General features: G+C 35.8%; 1 protein-coding gene across 2 annotated transcripts in view; it reads left to right on the top strand.

The window, feature by feature from the left end:
• UHRF2 (ubiquitin like with PHD and ring finger domains 2) overlaps positions 1-23,665 on the top strand; it is an 83,083-nt gene that overhangs the window by 50,892 nt on the left and 8,526 nt on the right. For both annotated transcript variants that reach the window (XR_014135945.1, XM_060609800.3), the window contains exons 6-14: positions 1,625-1,811; positions 4,601-4,724; positions 5,019-5,126; positions 8,591-8,695; positions 14,107-14,213; positions 17,499-17,661; positions 18,348-18,488; positions 20,189-20,285; positions 20,618-20,775. Coding sequence is in view for 1 of the 2 variants with exons in the window: in XM_060609800.3 (XP_060465783.1) it covers positions 1,625-1,811; positions 4,601-4,724; positions 5,019-5,126; positions 8,591-8,695; positions 14,107-14,213; positions 17,499-17,661; positions 18,348-18,488; positions 20,189-20,285; positions 20,618-20,775 (1,190 nt within the window). In the remaining variant the exon portion in view is untranslated. The remainder of the gene's footprint in view (positions 1-1,624; positions 1,812-4,600; positions 4,725-5,018; positions 5,127-8,590; positions 8,696-14,106; positions 14,214-17,498; positions 17,662-18,347; positions 18,489-20,188; positions 20,286-20,617; positions 20,776-23,665) is intronic.

Below are 23,665 nucleotides of genomic sequence, written 5' to 3' on the forward strand. Positions count from 1 at the left end.
GTTCGTGAATTTAAGCCCTGCATCAAGCTGGCTGCTCTCAGCATGGAGCTTGCTTTCAGATCCTCTGTCTTCTCTCTTCTGCCGTCACTTGTGTTCTCTCTCTCTCTCTCTCTCTCTCTCTCTCTCTCAAAGATTAATAAACATTAAAAAAAAATTCTGTAGTCCTTTTTGAATTTTATATAAATTTACCTTAGTTTTCATAAAATCTTCCCAACCATTTCTCTTGACGTTTTAATTTTTGGTATTGTGAACATAAAGATTTTTTAGTATATATACTGTATATTTTAAAATTTCAAGGGAACAGTTGGGTAGAAGGTGTTTGGATTTTAGTAGGTTGCCAGAGTTCTGAACCAATTGACAAATAAGATAAAAAAATCAACTGGGTTAGAAATGCTATTTCTAGGGGTGCCTGGGTGTTTTAGTCAGTTAAATGTCCAACTCTTGATTTTGACTCAGGTTATGATCTTAACATTTGTAACATCAGCTCTATGCTGACTATGGAGCTTGCTTGGGATTCTCTCTCCCTCTCCCTCTGCCCTTCCTGGCTCATGCGTGCATGTGCTCTCTTTCTCAAATAAATTTTAAAGACAAATAAAGAAATGCTATTTCTATTATGTTAAAAAGTATGTTGGGGGCATAACTTGAATAAGAACCAGAATGGGCTTGCTAACTCTTAACAGCCCTCCCCTTCCTACTTTAGCCTATTCAAGGAAAGGTTTGGGTCTGCAGAGTACATGGTATTTAATAGTTCCACTTATTAAGTAGTTAGATCCAAACGACTTTAACAGAATGTAGTATTCCCTTGAAATTTATTTTTTTATTATGAATATCATTGTCAAATTGGCTTACATACAACACCCAGTGCACATCCCAACAAGTGCCCTTCTCCATGCCCATCACCCATTTTCCCCTCTCCCCTACTCCCCCATCCCATCCACCCTCAGTTTGTTCTCTGTATTTAAGAGTCTCTTGTGGTTTGCCTCCCTCCCTCTCTGTTTGTAACTATTTTTTCCCCTCCCCTTCCCTCATGGTCTTTCCTTGAAAGTTAAAGATACCTTATGATGCCCTGGTGAGTTCACTGTATTGCCCCTGGACATTTGGGGAACTTCCAGCTAGCCAATACAAATTTTTAAGGCAAAAGTATACATTATCCCCATGGTTGCAGGTAATGATGCCCGCTGTGCCTGTGCTTTATCCCTGTAATTTTGGTAAGTATAGAATGAAGCTCAGGGGGCGCCTGGGTGGCTCGGTCGGTTAAGCGTCTGACTTCAGCTCAGGTCATGATCTCACAGACCGTGAGTTGGAGCCCCGCGTCAGGCTCTGGGCTGATGGCTCAGAGCCTGGAGCCTGCTTCCGATTCTGTGTCTCCTTCTCTGTCTGCCCCTCCCCCGTTCATGCTCTGTCTCTCTCTGTCTCAAAAATAAACTTAAAAAAAAAAAAAAAATTTAGAATGAAGCTCAGGCATTTATTCTTAAAGTCCCACACTTGATTATTCTTTGTGATTTTTTTTCTGTTCATTAAGAAAAGCTGTATGCTATCTATTTTCATGCGTTTTTCTTTACAAGATTCATAGATAATAAAAATTATTTTAAGACTGAGCTTGTTATAATTTTGTTCTTACTAGGGAAAAATGATCCTGAGTGTGATATTTGTGGTGGAGATCCAAGTAAGAAGTGCCGTTCTTGCTCCTGTCATATATGTGGTGGGAAACAGGAACCCAACATGCAGCTTCTATGTGATGAATGTAACATGGCCTATCATATTTACTGCCTGAATCCACCTTTGGATAAGGTCCCTGAAGAGGAATACTGGTATGATTATCAGGGGTTTTTTGTTATTACTGTGTTAAGAATTGAATGTGAAATATGTATTTAAACCACAAAAAGATTTCTTAAGATATGTAATGTGTATTAAAGCACTTAAAATTTTATAGCCAGTGGTTTATTGGCATTGATAACTTTGATTATTATCACAGCTTATGAACCAGTCTCTAGCTGTTTTTAATCCCTGCAGTCCTTCCTCTAATATGGAGTCTGTGTTCTTTCAAAAATGCAAATCTGATTGTGTTAATTCCTTTGCTTCTCAGGTTTTATGTTGCCATGCAAGGCCTTGCACAATATTTTTTTAGTTGATTTCTCCAGGTGCATTTCTTACCATTTTCCTCTTCATTTTCCCAAATACTCTACAGTCTAGCCAGATTAAGTATCTTTCAGCTCCTTAAGTAAGTCCAGGTCTTTCTCTCCTCTGGGTTTTTATACTTGACACATTTTCTCTTTGAAACCTATACATCTTTGCTTAACTTTAGGATATTTATCCTTCAGGTTTTCACTTAACTGTGATTCCATCTGGGAAGCCTTTTTGGGTGGCCTCTCTATCCCTCAGCTATTTTAGATGTGCCTGTTATAGTACTTAATAGTTATTTAAGTGCTTAATATATGCTAGATGCTAACAAAGTGTTTTACATGGATTATTGTATTTAATCCTATGAGGTTAATAAGTGGAACCAGGCACTAAGGTTAAATATACCAGCCAAAATCTATGCTAAGTAGTCTTAGCTACAAAACAAAATCATTAGAAAAGAGACTGGGAAGAACATGCTCAAAGTAATAATGAACTTTTTCATGTCATAATAAGTTTTTTCTTCTTAAGCTTTGGACTATTGCTGGCGTGGAGGGTTAAGTTAAGGAATGACATACTCAGAAGTACGGGCATTCCTCAGAGATAGTACAGGTTCCAGAACAGTCTGGTAAAGTAAATATCACAATAAGGCAAGTCAGATGAGCTTTTTTGTTTCTCAGTGCATATAAAATTGATGTTTACACATGATGCTGTAGCCTATTAAGTGTGCAAAATACTTTATTGCTAAAAATGCTAGCCATCATCTGAGTTTTCAGCAGGTCTTAATCACTGATCACAGATCACCCTGACAACATAATAATATTGAAAAAGTTTGAAATATTGTGAGAATTACCCAAATGTGACACAGAGACAGAAAGTGAGCAAATGCTATTGGAAAAATCACACCAATAGACTTGCTCGATGCAGTGTTGCCACAAACCTTCAGTTTGTAAAAAACAAACAAAAAACCACACAGTATCTGCAAAGTGCAATAAAATGAAGTGTGCTTGTAATAACATTACAATTAGGTAGCTGGTGTTACTGTAAAGAATAGATTGTTTTCTTCCCTTTGGCCTATCCCCATCTGTTGGGAGGGTTGTTACTGTATTACCACAGAGGCTGTAAGGGTGGGTGGAGGGAAGGGATGTAACTTCTTCCTTTCACCCCCTTCCTCTGCCTTGCGTGGTCACAGCCTGAATTTTACCATCTGTAAACATATTTCCTCTAAAATCTCATATATTTTTCTTCCCTTTTGTTTCTGTGGACAGTATGTTCCTGCTTCTCTAAAATGCGAGCCCTTCTGTCTGCTCTCACAGTTCCGTATCCCTTTGCCTTTTCAGGAACTTCATTCCTACAGTGAATTCCTCTCCCAGATTGCCATTGCTGGGTTATTCTCAGTATCCTATAATCTATTCAGTCACACACACACACCCTTCCCTTGATCCCATTTCTTTGCTTCCTTTATGGCAAAGCTTCTCAAGAACTGTCTGCATTGGTAATTTCCATTTCCTCTCCTCCTGTTCATACTTCAGCTCTCCAATTGGACTTTCCTTCTCACAACTCCACTATATTTGTTTAAGTTAGGCTCACAGACACATTCCGTGTTGCCAAATCCATTGGTCCTGTCTAAACCCTCTCCTTACTTATACTTATCAGCTCTCTGTCTTTATAGATTTTATGATACCATATGACCTAATTTTCATCCTACTCCACTGGCCTTTCCTTCTTAATCTCTTGTTGGTTTTCTCATATCTACCAGATTTTGGAGTTTTCCAAAACTATTCCAGCACTATTCACTTGCTTTTTGTTCTTCATGCTTGCTCCCTAGATGACCTCATCCTATCATGAGACTTTAAATATGAAGCTAATGGTTCTAAATTTTTGATATCTTCATAGCTAATCTTCCCTGGGCTCTGTATTCCTGTATTCATTCAATTGCTTACTTGACAAGTATCACAAAAGTAGTCCAGCTGGAGATCTTGATTTCCATAAACATACCCCCTAATTCCTATATATATATATTCCTATATTAGCTGTGATAGACTATACGTTTTGACTTGGAGAGTTCTAATAACTAATTTAGATGGGGAGATGTATCAGTTGTATAGTTGAACAGTCTAGGATCATCTATTCTTGCTACTTTTGTTTTAATAATAGGAACTTCAAATGAGTAAATTCCATTCTCCAGGTTAGTGATAAGATCAGAGCGCATGCTGCCATTTGAATTGGACAGCTCTGGCTTTTGAACTGAATTTGAGATTCTATGATATTATAATCTTTCACATTCTTTAAAGGAATGATAAGGGTTTTTTTTTTTTGCTACCTTAACCATATAAATATTTTGAAAAGTTTAATACTAAAATGCCAGCTGAACATCTATATTATACACCAACTATTACATCTTAAAACATTTTCTGACCTAGAAAGGCCATTCTGTTACTGGCTTTAATATGGTATATTAAAATTCCTTTCTCTTTTAAAGGTATTGTCCTTCCTGTAAAACTGATTCCAGTGAAGTTGTAAAGGCTGGTGAAAGACTCAAGATGAGTAAAAAGAAAGCAAAGATGCCATCAGCTAGTACTGAAAGCCGGAGAGACTGGGGCAGGGTAAGGAAGAAAGTCATCTTTCCTTCTTAGCTATAATGTTTTAACTGTAATGCAAGTTATAACTGTTTGATACCAACAGTAGTAGTGACATAAATTACATTTGCTGTATCAGAAATATTAAATAATTTTATTGTTTATTTGCTATAACTTAATTATGTGTTAATTAAATCATATAAATTATGTATTAATTATGCAGTTAGGTTTCTGTTTTGTTCTCATTTTATTTGACTTTAAGATTTGGCTTTAAGGGTAGACATAACCAATTTGTCAAACAACTTGTTCTATAACTTGTAGGGGATGGCCTGTGTTGGTCGCACTAGAGAATGTACTATTGTTCCTTCTAATCATTATGGACCTATTCCTGGGATTCCTGTTGGATCAACATGGAGATTTAGAGTTCAGGTATGTTTTTAAATTGACTTTGTTGAAAGGGTAAAGTTGTAAAAAATTGTAGCAGTGTCAGTATCTATTGATTATAAGTGGGCTAATCTAGGTTGTATCGCATGGCATTCAGTTGTTACAATGAAAGATTCTCTATAGGATGAGTAGACTCTTCCACATAGTTTAACAGGTCCATACATCATGGAATTAGGCATCAGCTGTGCTTTTTTTAATCATTTTTACTGTTTTCTAGATATGACAGTTAACATTATTAAACTTTCTAGAGAATTTTTCTTGCTGAGAATTTAATATTTGAAATATTAGGGGTTTCTTTCTTTAAAATTTGTGGTAAGTTCTCATTTAATGTTGTTGAAGTCCAAGAAAGCTCATTCCGGGTGTTTTGTTTGTAGCTTATCCTCCGGAATGAATGTTAAGTTGTTGGTCAGAGGAAGTGCCAGGTGATCCAATGATAAAATCACTTGTCACATCTTTTCCTGTTGTATCCATTTCTAATTTGTTATTATAAAGGTAATTTTATCGTTATAGAGATTTTAAAAGTTTTTTGTCCTCATTTTCTGTTTCTCAGGCACCACCACTTTGAAGTTTTAGCTGTTTCTTCTAGATTTACCTCCTTATTTCTAAGTAGCATGTTTATACTGCTTTTGTCTTTGTATTTTAGTTTTATTAACTTCTTTCTATGGTTGATGAGCATTAAGTTTAACACACTGTGTGTCTTCCCATGTTTGCAATGGTTATATTACAATTTTGGCTAAATACATATGCATGTTGTATAGTATGACTCAAATCTTTAAATACAGTAAAAAATACTACAAATAAATACAATATAATATAAATACAATAAAAAGTACACTTAGCATATTTTTAATTGCCTTGGGTTTTTGTTTGCTTCATTCTTTTTTTATATACCTATCACTAATTCATTCCCAAACTTTAAAAGCCCCCATTAATACTGTCTCAGATGCGTTTGCAGTTGTTAGCCTGAGCAGTTAGAAGAATGGATTTGCCATTTAGGAAGTGGGGAAGAATCAGAAGAGATTTATTGTCATCAGGATTGATGAGATTGAGAATCAGGTGGTCCCATCTTCTGAAGTACCTGGTGTTTTCAAGGCTTACACTCAGGTTCTGAGGCTTTTATTAGCTTCTCACTGGCTTCTAATGTGTGTCTTTCCCTGCCCCACTGTGCACCGTCCAGGGAATTTGAGGAACACAAAGTAATGCTGTTTTAGTGAGCCAAAATTGAAGACCTATGGGGAGAAGCAATAGGCCATTGAAGTAGTAGAATAGCATGATTAAACTAACGAATTGGGTAGCATGTTTGGGTAACATTGAGTAGTTTTGGTTCAAACATTTGCTCTATGAAGGAGAAGCTGGAGGAGATAAGAGTTAAGGCTGGGAACACACAGAAGAATGAAACTGGACCACTTTCTTACACCACACACAAACATAAATTAAAAATGGATGAAAGATCTAAATGTGAGACAGGAAACCATCAAAATCCTAGAAGAGAAAACAGGCAGCAACCTCTTTGACTTCAGCCACAGCAGCTTCTTACTTGACATGTCTCCGGAGGCAAGGGAAATAAAAGCAAAAAATGAACTGTTGAGACCTCATCAAGATAAAAAGCTTCTACACAGCAAGGGGCACAGTCAACAAAAGTAAAAGGCAAGCAACAGAATGGGAGAAGATATTTTTAAATGACACATCAGTTAAAGGGTTAGTATCCAAAATCTAAAAAGAACTTACCAAACTCAGCACCCAAAAAAGAAATAATCCAGTGAAGAAATGGGCAGAAGACATGAATAGACCCTTTTCCAAAGAAGACATCCAGGTGGCCAGCAGACACATGAAAAGATGCTCAACATCACTCATCATGAGGGAAATACAAACCAAAACCACATTGAGATACCACCTCATACCAGTTAGAGTGGCTAAATTTAACAACTTAGACAGCAACAGATGTTGGCAAGGATATAGAGAAAGGGGAACTTTCTTGCTCTGTTGGTCGGAATGCAAACTGGTGGAGTCACTCTGGAAAACAGTGTGGAGGTTCCTCAAAAAATTAAAAATAGAAGTACCCTACAACTCAGCAGTAGCTCTACTAGCAATTTATCCTGAGGATACAGGAGTGCTGATTCATAAGGGCACATGTACCCCAATGTTTATAACAGTGCTATCAACAATAGCCAAATTATGGAAAGAGCCCAAATCAACTGATGAATGGATTAAAAGATGTGGTGTATGTATGTGTGTGTGTGTGTATATATATATACACACACAAACAAACACACACACACACACATACACATATATACACACATACACACACACACAATAGAATACTACTCAGCAATTTAAAAGAATGAAATCTTGCCATTTGCAACAATATGGATGGAACTGGAGGGTATTATGCTAAGTGAAATAAGTCAGTCAGAAATAGATAATTATATGATTTTCACTCATATGTATGTGGAATTTGAGAAACAGAAGAACATAGAGGAAGGGAAAAAAAATAAGTTACAGAGATAGAGGCAAACCATAAAAGACTCTTCAATACAGAGAACAAACTGAGGGTTGATGGGGTGGGGGGTTGAGGGGGCAGGAAAAATGGGAGATGGGCATTGAGGAGGGCACTTGTTGGGATGAGCACTGGGTGTTGTATGTAAGTGATCAATCACGGGAATCTAATCCTGAAGCCAAGACTACACTGTATACAGTGTTAGCTAACGTTGCGATAAATTACTTTAAAAAAAAAAAAAAGTTAAGGCTGGGAAAGCAGATAGGAGCCAGATTGAGAGAGAGTAATGTGTAATACTTAATTTGGGCTTGGTATACAATAAGACCATTTAATATATTTTAAGCAGTTGAATATTAAAAGCAGAATTGTTCTTACAAGTATTTTCTGTTTGTGATCGGTAGAATGGGGTTTGAAGGGAAAAAACTGGAGGCAGTGAAAAAGGGGGGTTAATAACATTCATGACTCAAACTAAGATTATAGCAGAAGTAGAAAAGTAAAGACTTGAGAGATTTAGGAGATTGAATCAGCAGTATTTGTGACCAAATGTGTTTTAAGAATAGAGAAGAATGATGCAAAAATGACTGTTGCCTTTCTCATGTGGCTAGGGAGCAGTGCCATAATTAAAGACAAGAAATAAGATGGGGAGGGATCTGGGCCACTGATAGCAAATTCTGTTTGACCCAAGTTGAGCTGGAATGACCGGTAGACATAAAATGATGATTATTTAATAATTATTTTGAAACTTGGAATTCTAGATCTGAGCAGTTTTAAGAGTCATCAGCTTAGTACCTAGGGGATATGTAGTAAGAAAGAAAGTCGGGGAGGAAAGATAGAACTCTGGGTGACATTCAGTTCTTAGTTGGAGGGTTTTAGGATCCAATAATATATACGAAAGCATTTTGTAAACATAACTGTTCAAAGGTATTTTGAGACTCTCTTTATTTCATAGGTGAGCGAAGCGGGTGTCCATAGGCCCCATGTTGGTGGAATTCATGGTCGAAGTAATGATGGGGCTTATTCTCTTGTCCTTGCTGGTGGATTTGCGGATGAAGTAGTAAGTCATAATACAACCTTGTTCTTTAGAACCATTCTTAATCATTCAGTAAAATACAGAAGTTTTGTGTAGGGTGTATAAAACCCCATCTTTTTTTAGCATAGTTTTTATGTTGAAGTGGTCACTTCTATATAAGTTATAAGAAAAGTCAATTGACAGTCTTTAATCTTTACAAGTGTTGATTTATGTATACATGTGGTTGCTGATTATTGCAATGAAAACATACTTCACAGAGCTCATTTTTTTATTAAACTTTTTATTTTGGGATATTGCAGATTGACATGTAGCATTAGAAATACTACAGAGATCTCTGTGCTCTTTACCCATTTTCCTCCCAATGGTAACATCTTGCAAAACTGTAGTACAGTATCACAACCAGGATATTGACATATTGATATATTCAGGTCACTGAACATTTTCCCTTAACCACAAGTATCCCTCATTGTGCCCTTTGATAACCACACATACTGTATCTGCTCTCCCTCAACCCATCCCTAACCCCTGACAACCACTAATCTGTTCTCCATTCCTATAATTTTGTTGCTTCAAAGATTTTTATAATTGGGGACATCTGGGCGTCTCAGTCCATTATGTGTTTGACTCTTGATTTTGGCTCAGGTTATGATCTCACGGTTGTGAGGCTGGACTCCACACTGATCATGGAGCCTGCTTAAGATTCTCTCTCACTCTCCCTCTGCCCCTCCCCCATTTACACACTCTCACTCTCTCAAAAAAAAAAAATAAATAAATAATTTTTATGAGTGGAATCATACAGTATGTGACCTTTGGGAATGGTACTTTTTGCCCAGCATAATTCTCAAATTGTGGCATGTATTAATATTTTATTCCTTTTTTATTGCTGAGTAGTATTCCATGATATAGGTATAACACAGTTTGTTTAACCATTCACTCATTGAAGAACATTCAGGTTGTTACAGTTTTTGACTTTACAGATGACTGTGATAAATGTTTGAGTACAGGCTTTTGTTGTTTTTTGTTTTTTATAAACGTAACTCTTGATTTCTCTGTGATGAATGCCCAGAAGTGTACTGTTGTGTTATATGGTAGTTGAACATTTAGTTTTTTTAGGAAGCTGCCAAATTGTTTTCCAGAGGGATTATACTACTTTACATTCCTATTATCAGTGTGTAAGTGATTCAGTTTCTCTACATTCTTACCAGCATTCAGTGTTGTTGCTTTATTTTACTTTAGCCATTCTGATAGGTATGTAGTGAGATCTCATTGTGGTTTTAGTTGACAGTTCCCAAATGGCTGATGATGTTAGGCATGATTTATTTGCTTTTTTGCTGTGTGTATAGCCTCCTTGGTGGTATATCTTCAGGTCGTTTGCCCATTTTTCTAATTGGGTCACGTTTGGTTTGCTGTTCATTAAATGTGTACTTTACATGTATTTTCTCCCATTCTGTTTCATTGGTTTGTTTTCATGGTATATTATAATGATGAATTAGAGTAGCTATGGAGAAGCCAAGATGTAGTATGCTTTCAGACAAAGGTAGAAAAGTTTGCCATTTTTCTGACTGGCAGATTTGGCAGTACATTTGCATTAGCATGGCAAAGGAAACTGAAAATGGAAATATTCAAGTTAAGTCTTTGAGTACTCCTTTAACATGTATATTTTGAAGTTGTATTTTTCAGAAATACAAAGGGTGTTGTATAGTTTATTACAGTAGGCACTTATTTTTTTTTAAGGCTCTGTAAGAAAACAAGCCAAGAGTAGAAACTCTTTAATATGTTTTTAGCATCGACCCAGTTGTGTTTGATCTGGAGTCTCACATTTGTGTGTGAGACTTGCCTAATTATTTTACCCCAGTGAACCTCAGTTTCCCCATGTGTAAAATAGAGAAAATAGTATCACCATTTTATATCAAAATAATTGATGTTAAATGAGGTAATTTATGTAATCTTGGAACATAACAAGAATTCAAACAATTGTATTGTCTATAGCAGATTATCTTAAATATATGAAACATAAACATGTAAAGTTGAAAATGAGTGCCAATTGAATTCAGGTGGGTATTATTACTTCCCTTTTTCCCCATCTTTTGAATATAGTTACTAATCAAACATTAAACATTTGCAGTACTGATGAGTTCTCAATGATGTGTATTAAGCAGTTAAAGAATGTTAAATAATGTAAGAATATTTTAAGGCTAAAACACATAGGCTTAGTTCACCAACTAAGATGTATCTGGAGATGTTAATATATTTTATAAGCATTTTCAATCTTTTCCTCTTTTATCATAGGCAGATCATATGTACAGAAATAGGTGGAGGAAACCTGAATAAGCTTTTTTTTTTTTTTTTTTTTTTTTTTAGAAAATGATTTGTTTTGAAACCTTTAATTTAGTATAACATCCATGTAACCAGTGATCTTTGTTCTGTCCAGATGAATGGACATGAAACTACTGAATACCTGTTGATAAACTGGTTAATATTTTAGTCTAGTAACTTGACAATCAAATGCTAGTTTTAGTGCCCTTTGTGACCTCACTTAAGGAATGAGGATCCACAAAGCTGGTCTGCCTTTTAGTTGTCTTGAGAAGTAGTTTGCTTAGTGATAGGAACAGATTCTGGAACTAAACAGTTAGGGTTTGTGTCCTGGTGCCATCTCTTACTAGCTAAGTGACTTTAGGGAAGTTAACGAACCTCTTCCTCATCTATAAAATAAGGCTTTATGATACTTTACATCACAGGGTTGATGTGAGGGTAAAAAGAATCCATGTAAAATCTTAGCCTAACCACACACACACACACACACACACACACACACACACACACACACAGTAAGTGGAAGTGTTACCAGCAGTAGTGGTAGTACCCAGTTTTGCAAACATGTAAGGAGTATTAGAAGAGAGAAACTCACAGAAATTGCAACTGTATTCTATCTAAATAGCCTTGAATTAAGGAATCATCAAAGGTGTCTGAGAAAAGTTTAATGATGTTAACTATGCTTTAGGATATTTATCTGATAGTCTTTGGCGGGGGGTGTTGAGAAGATTTGAGATGAACTCCTTTTGCTTGATAAAGATGATGGCAGGAATGGGAACATCCAGCTTATTGTGTTAGACAGCTGCTTTACAACTTGAAAAAAGAGTAGAGACTGGGAAATTGAGTCACTGTGGGGCAGTGGTATGTCCCCTCTATAAATGATGACTTCTTATGTGAGGGGTTCTCAAACAGCAGTCTTCTTTAGGCTACTGGCTCACAGGGGTACATGGACTTAAAGATGTAATAAATTTGGGCTGATCATTTTTCTTTAGGAAAATTAGTCTGAACTAATACCGACTGAGCTCTGACAGTCTGACAATTCTTTTTTCCCCAGTGACAATTAAAGTTTCTATTGGTGTGACGATTAAAGTAAGGATGAGTTAATGACATAGAATACAATATGAGGTAGAATAACTATTTTTACTTATTTGCTGCTTGAAAAATAATCAGAAATGTTTTTGTTCTTTCGTTTTAAACGGTACTGAGCTTAGATTGTCCCTATTATTCTCTCCTAGTCCCCACTCCCTTTTCCTTGCACTGCCACAATTCTAACTTCAAAAGTTGACAGAGTTGGGGTGCCTGGGTGGCTCAGTCAGTTCAGTGTCCAACTCCTGATTTTGGTTCAGGTCATGAGCCTTAGTCTTTAAGATATAGTCCTCAGTATTGGATCAACAAAAACTGAAGTCAAGGTTTTTAGACAGATAAGAACACTTACTAGACCATGAGATTTTGGGGGCACCTGGGTGGCTCAGTCAGTTAAGCATCCGACTTCAGCTCAGGTCATGATCTCACGGTTCATGAATTAGAGCCCCGGGTCATGAGTTAGAGCCCCGTGCAGGGTTCTGTGCTGACAGCTCAGAGCCTGGAGCCTGTTTCAAATTCTGTGTCTCCCTCTCTCTCTGCCCCTCCCCAGCTCACACTCTGTCTCTCTCCATCTCTCAAAAGTGAATAAACATTTAAAAAAAATTTTTTTTAAACATGAAATTTTAGTTTTGACTTTATCCAAAGGAAAAACAAGATACAAAATAATTGACCTTTATTACAGACAAGGATTTAATAGAGAACACTTCATTATCTTGAGTTCAGTCTAAACTAATTAAAATCTTGCAATAAAGAAGTAACACTAATGGGTGGGGGAATGGGCAAGATGAGTGAAGAGGAGTAAGAGATAGAATCTTCTAGTTATGGAATTACTAAGTCATGGGAATATAAAAGACAGCATAAGTAATATAGTCAATGGTTATATTAGCATTGTATGGTGATAGATGGTAGCTACACTTGGGGTTAGCATAGAGTAATGTGTAATTTTGTTGAATCACTATGTTGGATGCCTGAGACTAATGTTATATTGTGTGCCAACTATAACAATAATTAAAAAAAAGAACCACTATTTTGATAGTGCTAATAGAATTAATTTGTATACTGATACTCTTCTCAATTGATTTTGAGTACTGATTCAGATAGAAACTTAGTAATATCAATATAAATTTATAGCTATTACAGAGATATTTGTGGAGCTAGTTTATGTAATACCTACTTCCTTTGGCATGTTTTTTTCACATTTACTAGATACTTTATACAGAGTTTAGTTTTCAAATTCTTTTCCAATGTTCTTTTTAATGCTAGGTGATTTTTTTTATCTCAGTGTGATTTGAGTGAACCTGTACAGCGTGAAATGTGGGGAACTTAGTATTCTGTAAGGATTTTAATTTTGAAATTTAACAGCAAACTTGGGTATGACATCGATTGCTGATGGGAAATCAGATTTACTGAAATGATATTCTGTAAAAACCTACAAGCTAATATTGATGTTTATTTTAATACCGTTGAATTAAATGAAATAATATTCCCAGTCCATAAGACCTTATTTTCTAACATTCTTTTTTTTAATTTTTTTAAATGTTTGTTTGTTTATAATGTTTATTTGTTTTTGAGAGAGAAAGACAGACAGAACAAAAGCAGGGAAGGGGCAGAGAGAGAGGGAGACACAGAATCCGAAGCAGGCTCCAGGCTCTGAGTTGTCAGCACAGAGCCTGACGTGGGGCTCAAACTCACGAACCGCAGGATCACAACCTGAGCCAAAGCTGGCCGCTTACCCGACTGAGCCACCCAGGAGCCCGTTTTCTAACATTCTGTAGATTATTGGCTTATATGTATAGCATGAGAATAGCCACATTTAGAAGTATTGGAAGCTATAACTTTAAAATGATCAACTTGATAACTTGATATAACTTGAAGGTATACTACATCCACCGCATTTAAATTTTGTCTGATTTTGGTATATACCTTGAGAGTACGTGTAAATTCATAACATCCTAACCAAGTGCTCTGACTGTAAAACAAGAATTAGTGAAATTATATTTGGGCTTAGGTATCTTAATGTTGAAATTTTTCTCCTGTAGGACCGAGGTGATGAATTCACATACACTGGGAGTGGTGGTAAAAATCTTGCTGGTAATAAAAGAATTGGTGCACCATCAGCTGATCAAACATTAACAAACATGAACAGGTATTCTTTACTGTTAGAGTTTGTAAAGTCTATTTATTTGGGCTTTGTATAAAAGTTTGATTATATTAATATAATTTGTAAGTTATTCTGTAGGGCAGAATCTTAAATTGAGAGTTAAAGATCTAAATTTAAAATCCCATTATCTGATTATATAATTGTTTATAAGTATTGTAACTTATTTCTTTATATTTTGTAAATAACATAATTCCCAGTCTTAATACATGTGCTTTACATTTTAAAACATGTTGAAACCTTTGAAGGAAGGGAATCTAATATAAGTGATATTGAGAACAAGGTGGCTTATCTACTACCTCATGGATCAAAGTTATGTTTTACCCAACACAGATTTGTCTTTTAAAGTAACAAACTTCTTTTTAGAGGAAACTCACCAATATGAAGTAGGTTTAAGATTGGGAGCCCACATTTGTGGGCATAAGTGAAATATCAGATAAACTTAAAGCTATACTCAAGGTGCTTTTAGGATTTATAATGTCTTTTAAGTGTTAGAATGTTTAGTTATAAAAGTGACCTTTTCTAACCAAATGCTTATAAAGCATTACAAAAGAGCCACCTTGTGCTGACCTTTGTTCTATGGTATTAATGATATGCCAGCTTCCATGGGAGCAGAAAACTTGATGACTTCAAAATGTTTTAGTTCATAAATGCATGCTAATAGCAATAATAATAAAGTGACCCAGATCATCAGATAGCAACAACCACATTATAACTTGTCATAATTTTTAGATCAATTTCATAAAGTCAAAATTTTTATATCCTATTGTTACAAGTGTTTTATGGATTATTGAGTAAAAATGAGTATTTTTCTTTGAATCTGAATCACTCGGTTTTAAGTAGTGTGCCCTTAATTTCTGATTACCGTGTGAAGTAAAGAATATACCAGTATGATTTCAAGAATTTGTTGCATACCAAATTACATAGTCTGTTTTTATGTCTTCCTTCTCTATTATTTCTGACAGTAGGATTATTTAACTGAACCAGCAGAGGAGACAGGTCAGATTTGCTGGTGAAACATTCCTGAAGTAGGAGTCCAGTCCCTAGTCTTTTTCTAGCGAGAAAGCAGCTCTTTAGGAGGAATGATCTTAAAAGGAGTTAGAAATATTTTGATGTTTTTGTCAGTGAAAGTATATCTTGAATTTTTAAAAGTGCTTTTTTAAGTTGTCTCATCTGAAGATTATATTTACCCTTTAATAATAATGAATTATTTTGATTGAATGAGATTTGTTTCCTAACTACCTGCACTTGTAATGTAAATGGTAAATATTTTTCAAGCTTTTAAAGAATCTAAGTATAACCCTGTTTACCATTATGTTACAATCTCAGAAAATAATTGACAAGTTGTAAAAATGTTTGTATTTAAGAGAAGGTAGTGAAAATAAAATTCTGACTGAAAACAATTTAGGATTGACTTACCGTAGGGACTCTGACATCCATTCAGTTAATTTATACGTTAAGTTTTGAGTACACATTGTGATTATAAAGACCTCTTGAGCAAAGATACATATATGTTTCATAAACATGAAAACCAAGATCAAAGACCCTTAGCTCTGACCCATATTACACTTTTTCCTGACTAGTGTATGGTCCAGTTTATTTTTCCTTCTCCACTAAAAGGGAGTTTGACCCTTGCTTCTTGCTTTGAGAAGGTTGTTCCTATTTCTTCTCAGCTCTTTCACTTTATGAAACTGAAGTGGGCAGCAAGGTATCCTGGCCTTCCTTTATCAGGGCAGTTAGAAACAACCAGTTGAGCTGCAGACTAATGGTAAAGCCTTGTTTTGCATAGTTTGATCTTCTTGGAATCTCTTCACATACTTGAACAACCTACATACTTAATGTGAAAATAGAAGTGAGTTATTAATGCCAGTTAGTGGTGACAGTTCTGACTAAAGGTCCTTGTAAGTACCAAACCATTCTGTTCATTCTGTTCATGTGAAAATAGTACTTATTCTTTTCCTTGCTCTTTAAGAAGATGAAGTATGTATATCTCAATAGGTATTCCATAAATAAGATATAATACTAACACTAGAAGATTGGATACATTTTCTTCTACCTCCCAGAGATTTAATGCATCTCCCTTTGAGATAAAAAAAAAAAACATAACTTGGTAAACTCCAACTATTTGACCACATTTATGAAAGTTTTTTTGTTTTTTGTTTTTTAACAAAACACTGTATTTACTTTAACAATATAACTGTGATGAAGAGATTTGGGTAGATTAGACATTTCATCTTACGGTCAATTTCATTTGAAGCTGCATAAAAAGAATTATGCCCTGAAAAAGTATTTTGTATCATATCTGAATTTACCAAATTGGGTGTGTGTGTTTTTAACCTTACATGTTCTCAGTGGTGTCTTGTCACTTAAGTTAGGAAGTAGGTATCTCAGAGGAAGAATACTAATTTTAAATAGTTTCTGATTTGGTGGGGACTTCGGGGTTTTTTTGTTTGGTTTGGTTTTTTTTGTTGTTTTTGTTTTTTTTGGCAGGACTAAGTTCTCCCAAGAAAGGTCTTCTAACATAACCTTACTGATTAATTACTACTAAGTGAGTACACATACTAAGGAAGCTTCAAGTAAATCAGGTGCTGCTTCTCACTCAGTGTTCCTCCTTGTTCATGTGTCATCATAAAAATAGTGATCTGGAGGAGCCAAAAATCTTTATTATCATGATTTAGTGCAGGCATTTGATTGCTTCAGTTTTATTTAAACTTACCTTTTTACTAGAAATCTTTAAACGATAATTTCATATTAAAATTGTTCTTTAATAACTTTTAAACGGTAAGGAATCTCTATCATCTGGAATGTGGAAAGTAGACCTAGAAAGGTCATTTGTACCTTGCTGACAAATTTATTTTTCTGGATTTCTTTCTACATTATTCCAGCAATATACTTCACTCCCTCCCTTATCAAAAATAACTACTACAACAATCACTTGCTTTAGTGTCCAACTTTCTCCCTTCCCTCGTTATTTAAAAAAAAATTCCATGTATTTCTAGTTGTTTTCTATTATACGTGGCACAGATGTTATTACTTTCAGAAGAACCCTACAGGCTATCTGAGAACCAATCCCCTGGCTTGGGGGTGACATCAGAAAACTGATTTGTCTTCTCTGCTGGTGGGGGAAAGCATAATCCTATTATCTGGAATAATATGGAAAGAATCATAGAATCTTAACTATCAGGTAAGGCATAATTCACCTTTTAATTGAGCTAATAATGCGATTATATACTTAAAGATTACTTGGTATAAAGACTTTGTTTTATTTTTTAGGGCATTGGCCCTAAACTGTGATGCTCCATTGGATGATAAAATTGGAGCAGAGTCTCGGAATTGGAGAGCTGGTAAGCCAGTCAGAGTGATACGCAGTTTTAAAGGGAGGAAGATCAGCAAATATGCTCCTGAAGAAGGCAACAGATATGATGGCATTTATAAGGTGCTCTATCTGGCATGACATCTTGTTAGTCATTTTTCCTGGGCTTTCAAGACAGGGTTGCCACAGGGAACAACCCTACAGTGGGTGGGCTAAAGGAAGTAGTAGACCACTTTAGTTGGTATCTCTACTTTTTCTGGAAATGTAACAGATACACAAAGTGAGCTCCTAACTTTGATATTTTTTCTCTTAATGCTTATTTGAAGTCCATAAGGGCAGAGTTCTGTTTTAGGTTAAGTTTTTTATAAGTATATATTCTCTGTGATAAAACTATTTAAATAACATGGGCATCATAGATACTGATTGTTATATCTTTCAGAATTATTTTAATTATAATAGATTTTCAGAGCCAAGCACATTATAATTGTTCAGATAGGTTGTATTGTTTTAAAAAATGGAGGCATTTACTGCCACCATTTTTATATCGTATTATGCGAGATTCTATTATTCAGCATAATCTTGTTAATATTTCAAACTTATAGCAATGGGTACTTATGTGGGAACTACCTTAATTAAAAATCAAGGTAAAAACAGTATTCTAGTGATTTTTTATTTACTATTCTTAAAGCAAGTATCTTTTGAAGTTGTATTCAGTTAGGTCAAGTGTACTTAGTTAAACTAGTAATGTGGCATTATGAATAAGTCTAAATATTAAATCTCAAACTAGTACCGAAATAATTATGATTTAGGTGGTGAAATACTGGCCAGAGATTTCATCAAGCCATGGATTCTTGGTTTGGCGCTACCTTTTAAGAAGAGATGATGTTGAACCTGCTCCTTGGACCTCAGAAGGAATAGAACGGTCAAGGAGACTATGTCTACGTTTACAGGTTAGATTACATTTGTCTAGGCTACCTGTATGCTCATAAAAACACACACCTCTGTAGTATCTTTGTGCCTTAACACTGGATACAGCTCACAGCAATTGATCAGTGGACTGTAAGGGGTGAGGAATGAAATCATTCAAGTATACAGAAGGAAAACAAATAAAAAGGTAGTAGCATTCTAGGTGTCAAACTGCTCTAAGACCAAGAATTGTGCTTGGGAAAAACCAAGCCTTCAATGAAAAGTAAAAAAGTTGTAATTCAATTTGGAAATGACTTGAACAATGAAGGAGAGGGATACATAAAATTAATATAGAGAAGACCTTAAGAAGGGAAGTTTATCATAGAGGGCACAGGGGGTGTGTCTCTGGTAGGGGAAGGGGGAGGTGGCTTATAAGAGTGGTCTGCTTCTCCTACCCTTCTCACTTTTCCTCACCCCTTTTTTCTCTTCCCCCTCAAAGCTGCTTCCCTGTCCTGTCACCACCTTTAGTGCTTTGCCTTTTTTTTCCCCTTTGCCCATGTTCAGCTGTTAACCCATATAAGACTTTGTTGGTTTTGTATGCATAATGGATGGTATGGCTACATTCCCCCGTCCACTGCCTATGCACCCTAGACTTTGTCCCTGACACTGACTTCAGAGCATGGTTTGAGTTCATCTTCCATCATTCCCCATTGTTGTGCTTCCTGTAAAGACTACCAGCTTTTCATTTCCCCTGGCTCTGCCCACACTGCATGTGTAGGGACTGAACTATGGGCAAGTGTCTGACCACCCAGGCAGGTGAGTGTGTGTTTTCTAGTGCAAGTCTGTGTCTGTTTTTGTTTTCTTTTTAAACTTGTAGAATTGATTGTTTAAATGAGACCCATCAGCTGATAAAATAACTGCCAATATTCTTTTTATAACTTAATATAAAAAAATAACTTGTTAAATCCATTTTCAAAAGAATTTTTCAGATTCATTGTTCAGCAGAGCAATGCTCTAGATAGGTTAGATTTGAAACTAAGCAGAAGCATGTAAGCTCATCTACTATGATGAAGTTAAAAACATCATTGATGGGGCCTGAAACATGTTGAGCTTTAAATATCAGTGTTATCAACAAAGCATGTTCTCCCCATAAGGGTAGCCAGTAAAACACAAATAGTTAGAATTTTATTCCTTAAAGTCTAACCTTTAGCTGATAAAGAATTCAGTAATTTAGTGTCTTTAGGTCCTCTAAAAGCCCCTGTGCCCCACCTTATTTTGGGAGATAAGAAATTTGACCCTTAATGTTGCGGGTGGGTTTGTTTTGTTTTGTTTTTTAAAGATTGGCTCCACAATTGAGTGTACTACCATCTCTGTGAGTACCATATTGTGCTGTGTGGTTGATCTCATTTACCTTCATATCTAGATTCTTTAATTTCTTCCTCACACTTTTCAAGCCACCTAGTCAAACCTCCTGAAAACTTGTCTTTCCTCTTTTAGATCTGAAACTAAGATTATTATTTTATAAAATGGAATGTTTAACAGTCAAAACTACATGGTTTTACACTGAATTGGGGATTTTAATAGTCTTCTGTCCTTTAAATGTTTGTTTCCTTTATATAAAGTCTTTCAGTTTAGGGAAAATACAGACTCTTACCCCACCTCCCCTTTTTTAATTTCTCAGCAGCATCTAGAACCCCTTTTCTCTGTGAAACTTAAATCTGTATTGTACTTTTTCCCCCAACAGTATCCAGTAGGTTACCCTTCAGATAAGGAGGGGAAGAAGACTAAAGGACAGTCAAAGAAGCAGGCTAGTGGAGCTTCAAAAAGGCCAACTACAGATGGTAGGTAATGATTGCAAACATAAGTCCTAAAATCATAGTTTCTAATAAAGAAAAATATTAAGAGAAAAATTTGAGAAACTCCTAAGAAATTAAAAGCAAAGTGAAGGATTTTTTGGGGGTGGAGGGGTAGTGGGGGGCTTTCTGTGTATTTTAATAGTGTCAGAGCCAAAATAGCAGCAAACATAGTATTCTAAACTCCATCGGAAGTTAGATGCTGCTGTGTGTAGGTTATCTTCATGCTAAACATTAACTGGTACCAGTTAACTCTTAGGTCTCATAGTTGTGCTTAGAACCGCTAGTAAACCTGCTTATGTATTTTTAAATAAATCTAGATGATTGTCCAAGTGCCTCCAAAGTGTTAAAAACATCAGATTCAGCAGAAGCAGTTGAGGCTTTCCAACTAACCCCTCAACAACAACATCTAATCAGAGAAGATCACCAAAACCAGAAGCTATGGGATGAAGTGCTTGCATCTCTTGTGGAAGGTCCAGTATGTAAAGATTTTTTAAATAATAATGATTTATTATTGACATGATGAAAAATAATTTTCCTTTGCAAGTCAGTCAAAACTTGACGTTTTTATGTAATCATCTCATCCAGTGTCACTTTCAGAAATAATCTAAGGTAATACTTAAATGCTCTTAGGTGGATTTTAGGCCTCTTAGTTGTTGGTTTTGACCTCTTTGTGCCTGAACTTAATCATTTATGTTGAAGGCACTATTCATGGGAAGAATTTTCAGTTGTGTAAACACACTTAATTTAAAACTCATCAGGAAATTTTTTGCTATAGTTCAAAGTTATCTGATGATGGCATAAGTCTTAAGCAATTCAGCACATGTTTAACCTGTTTGTAAAATAAACCAGTGTTGATTTATTTAAATACTTTATATGTTTTGGATTTTTTTTCCCATTTTTGGTAATCATGAAATTTTAAAGTGAAAAGAAATTACAACTGATGTGTGTGGATTTTGTGTTAAGCTATGTTTTGCAAATGAGGCTTCCTTATCAAATCCTAAAAGCTGGAGTTTTCAAATGTGAATTGGCTATTCCTTCTTTGTTCACTTGCTTTTATTTATGTCTTAATTTATTTGCTTAAAATTAGAATATTCTGTTTATTAGATATTAACCCCTTGTCAGGTGTAACATAATTACTTCTCTGCATTTTTTCCTCTGTGCAGCTATTGTGAGTGAACCTTAGTATCTTCTCTTGAAGTTTTATCCTGTCATCTTCTACTAATTTTCTTCTTTCCAGTGCTCCTTTTATTTCTGTCAGTGTATTAGCCAGAATTTCTCATATGTCTGAAATCGGGTTAGTTAAGATCTATCTTTCTATCTAAATTTAGAACTCTGAATTTTTGTGTTGCTTTTTGTTTGAGAAATAGTCATCAATATTAAGGAAGAATGTTCCCTGATATAATTTTTAAACATTTATTTATTTATTTCTATGTGTGTGTCTGTGTGTGTGTGTGTGTGTATACATATTTTTTTTAAGATTTCATATTTCAGTAATCTCTGTACCCAGCACAAGGATTGAACTCAGAACCCTGAGATCTACCCTGGCTCTACCGATTGAGCCAGCCAGACGCCTTACTTATTTTTTAACTTATTTTTGAGTAACACCCAAAAATGGGGCTCAAACTCATGACACCAAGATCAAGATGCTCATGCTCTACAGAGGCAGCCAGATGCCCCTAATTTTTAAAGTTTTAGAAATGGGTGAAATTTATCAAATACCCTTTAGGAGTCATCATTTCCTTTGCTTATATATATGATAATGGGTTATTCTTGGTAAAATGAAGCTTACATGTTTGGAGGACAGAAGGAAAGTGATTGAGCTCTGTGTGAAGTGTTACTTGCTTTTTAGCCAAGAGACCCAGACATAGTGAGAGTCTGACCCTGGTAGGTCATTTTTACTTAGAGAAAGTAAGGGGCAGCAAACAGTTATTGATCATAGTCTAAATATTCTCTAGTTGGAGGGGTACAGCTGGTGGTTAGGTGGATAACGTGGGTGAGTTCCAGCTGTGGGTGGGCAGGAGACAAAGTAGCAGATACAGGTGGAGGAAAAAGCTACCTGAGTGTACATGGAAGTTCTCTTGCACATCTATTGACTGGTTTGGATGTGTGTATTGGGCTTCAGTGTAAGACTGCTAATATGTGTATACTGTTTATCAATTAAAAAAAATTATTGAAGTGATTGAGTCCTGTGAGACTTGGCAATTGTATGCAAACCAAGTATACTTGTCAGTTCTTTCAATGTAACTTTAATATGAAATAAAGTCAATAATTGACAGTTCTCAAGCCACAATTTTAAAAAAGGTGGGAGCACCTGGGTGGCTCAGTTGGTTAAGCATCTGACTCTTGGTTTCACTCAGGTCAAGATCTTGCGTTTTTGTGGGTTCCAGCCCCTCATAAGGCTTCACGCTGACAGTATGGAGCCTGCTTGGTATTCTGTCTCTTCTCTCTGCCCCTCCCCCACTCTCACTGTCTGTCTCTGTCTCTCTCTCTCTCTCTCTCAAATAAACTTAAAAAAAAAGACAAAATTGTATCCAGTAGGTTATCCTCTGTTGGCAGGATCTTGCATGCCTGGGTGAGATGATTATGAGCTTGCTGCTATTGATTACTCTGGATGTGTATGTACTATTGTTGTGAACAGCTTTTATGCCCATTCTCTTCAGATAAGCCAGGAACACATTTATTAAGCCAGAAAAACCAAGTGTTGGCCAATGGTGGCTTTAAAATAAGTGCATATGTTATGTATATGTGAGTATATTTTTATCCCAATACCTTCCCAAGGCCCTACATGATCTGGCATGGGCCCTCTCAGGCCCAAACGCTTCAGCCATATTTAAACACGCTCTGTGCTATTTAAACACGCTCAGCCTGTTCCTTCTCCTAGGCCCTTAGACCCATACTATCTCTCTGACTAGAAAATTCTTTACACCTTCATGTCGTTCACTCCTTCTTCTCTGTAAGTCTCTGCAAAGTACAGGTCTTCACAAAGGTCTTCCTTGGCTACGCTTTCTAAAACAGCCACTCTTTTACTCTGTTGCTTTAGTTTGCTTTGTTTGCTCAGTTATTACTATCTGAAATTGATTTTGTAAAGTTCCATGAAAGGAGAGACTTTGCATTTTTGTCACCACGATGCAGATGAGTACCTAGCCCATTGTAGAAATTTCAAATATCTTAGTACATATTACAAGTATCATGGAGATGCCAGGGAAATTAGCAGTCATTAACAAAGTAGTTTGTTGTGTGTTGGGGGGGTGTACTTAGTATTAAAGTTTGAGTTTTTTCCATATCTCCTCCCATTTTATTCTTCCAGTATATTGTATAATATTTTGTTACTAATTCACTTGACTTTTATAATGTCCATAAATAAG

Source organism: Panthera onca, chromosome D4 (genome assembly GCF_046562875.1).
Source record: "Panthera onca isolate mPanOnc1 chromosome D4, mPanOnc1 haplotype 2, whole genome shotgun sequence".
Classification (NCBI taxonomy): domain Eukaryota; kingdom Metazoa; phylum Chordata; class Mammalia; order Carnivora; family Felidae; genus Panthera; species Panthera onca.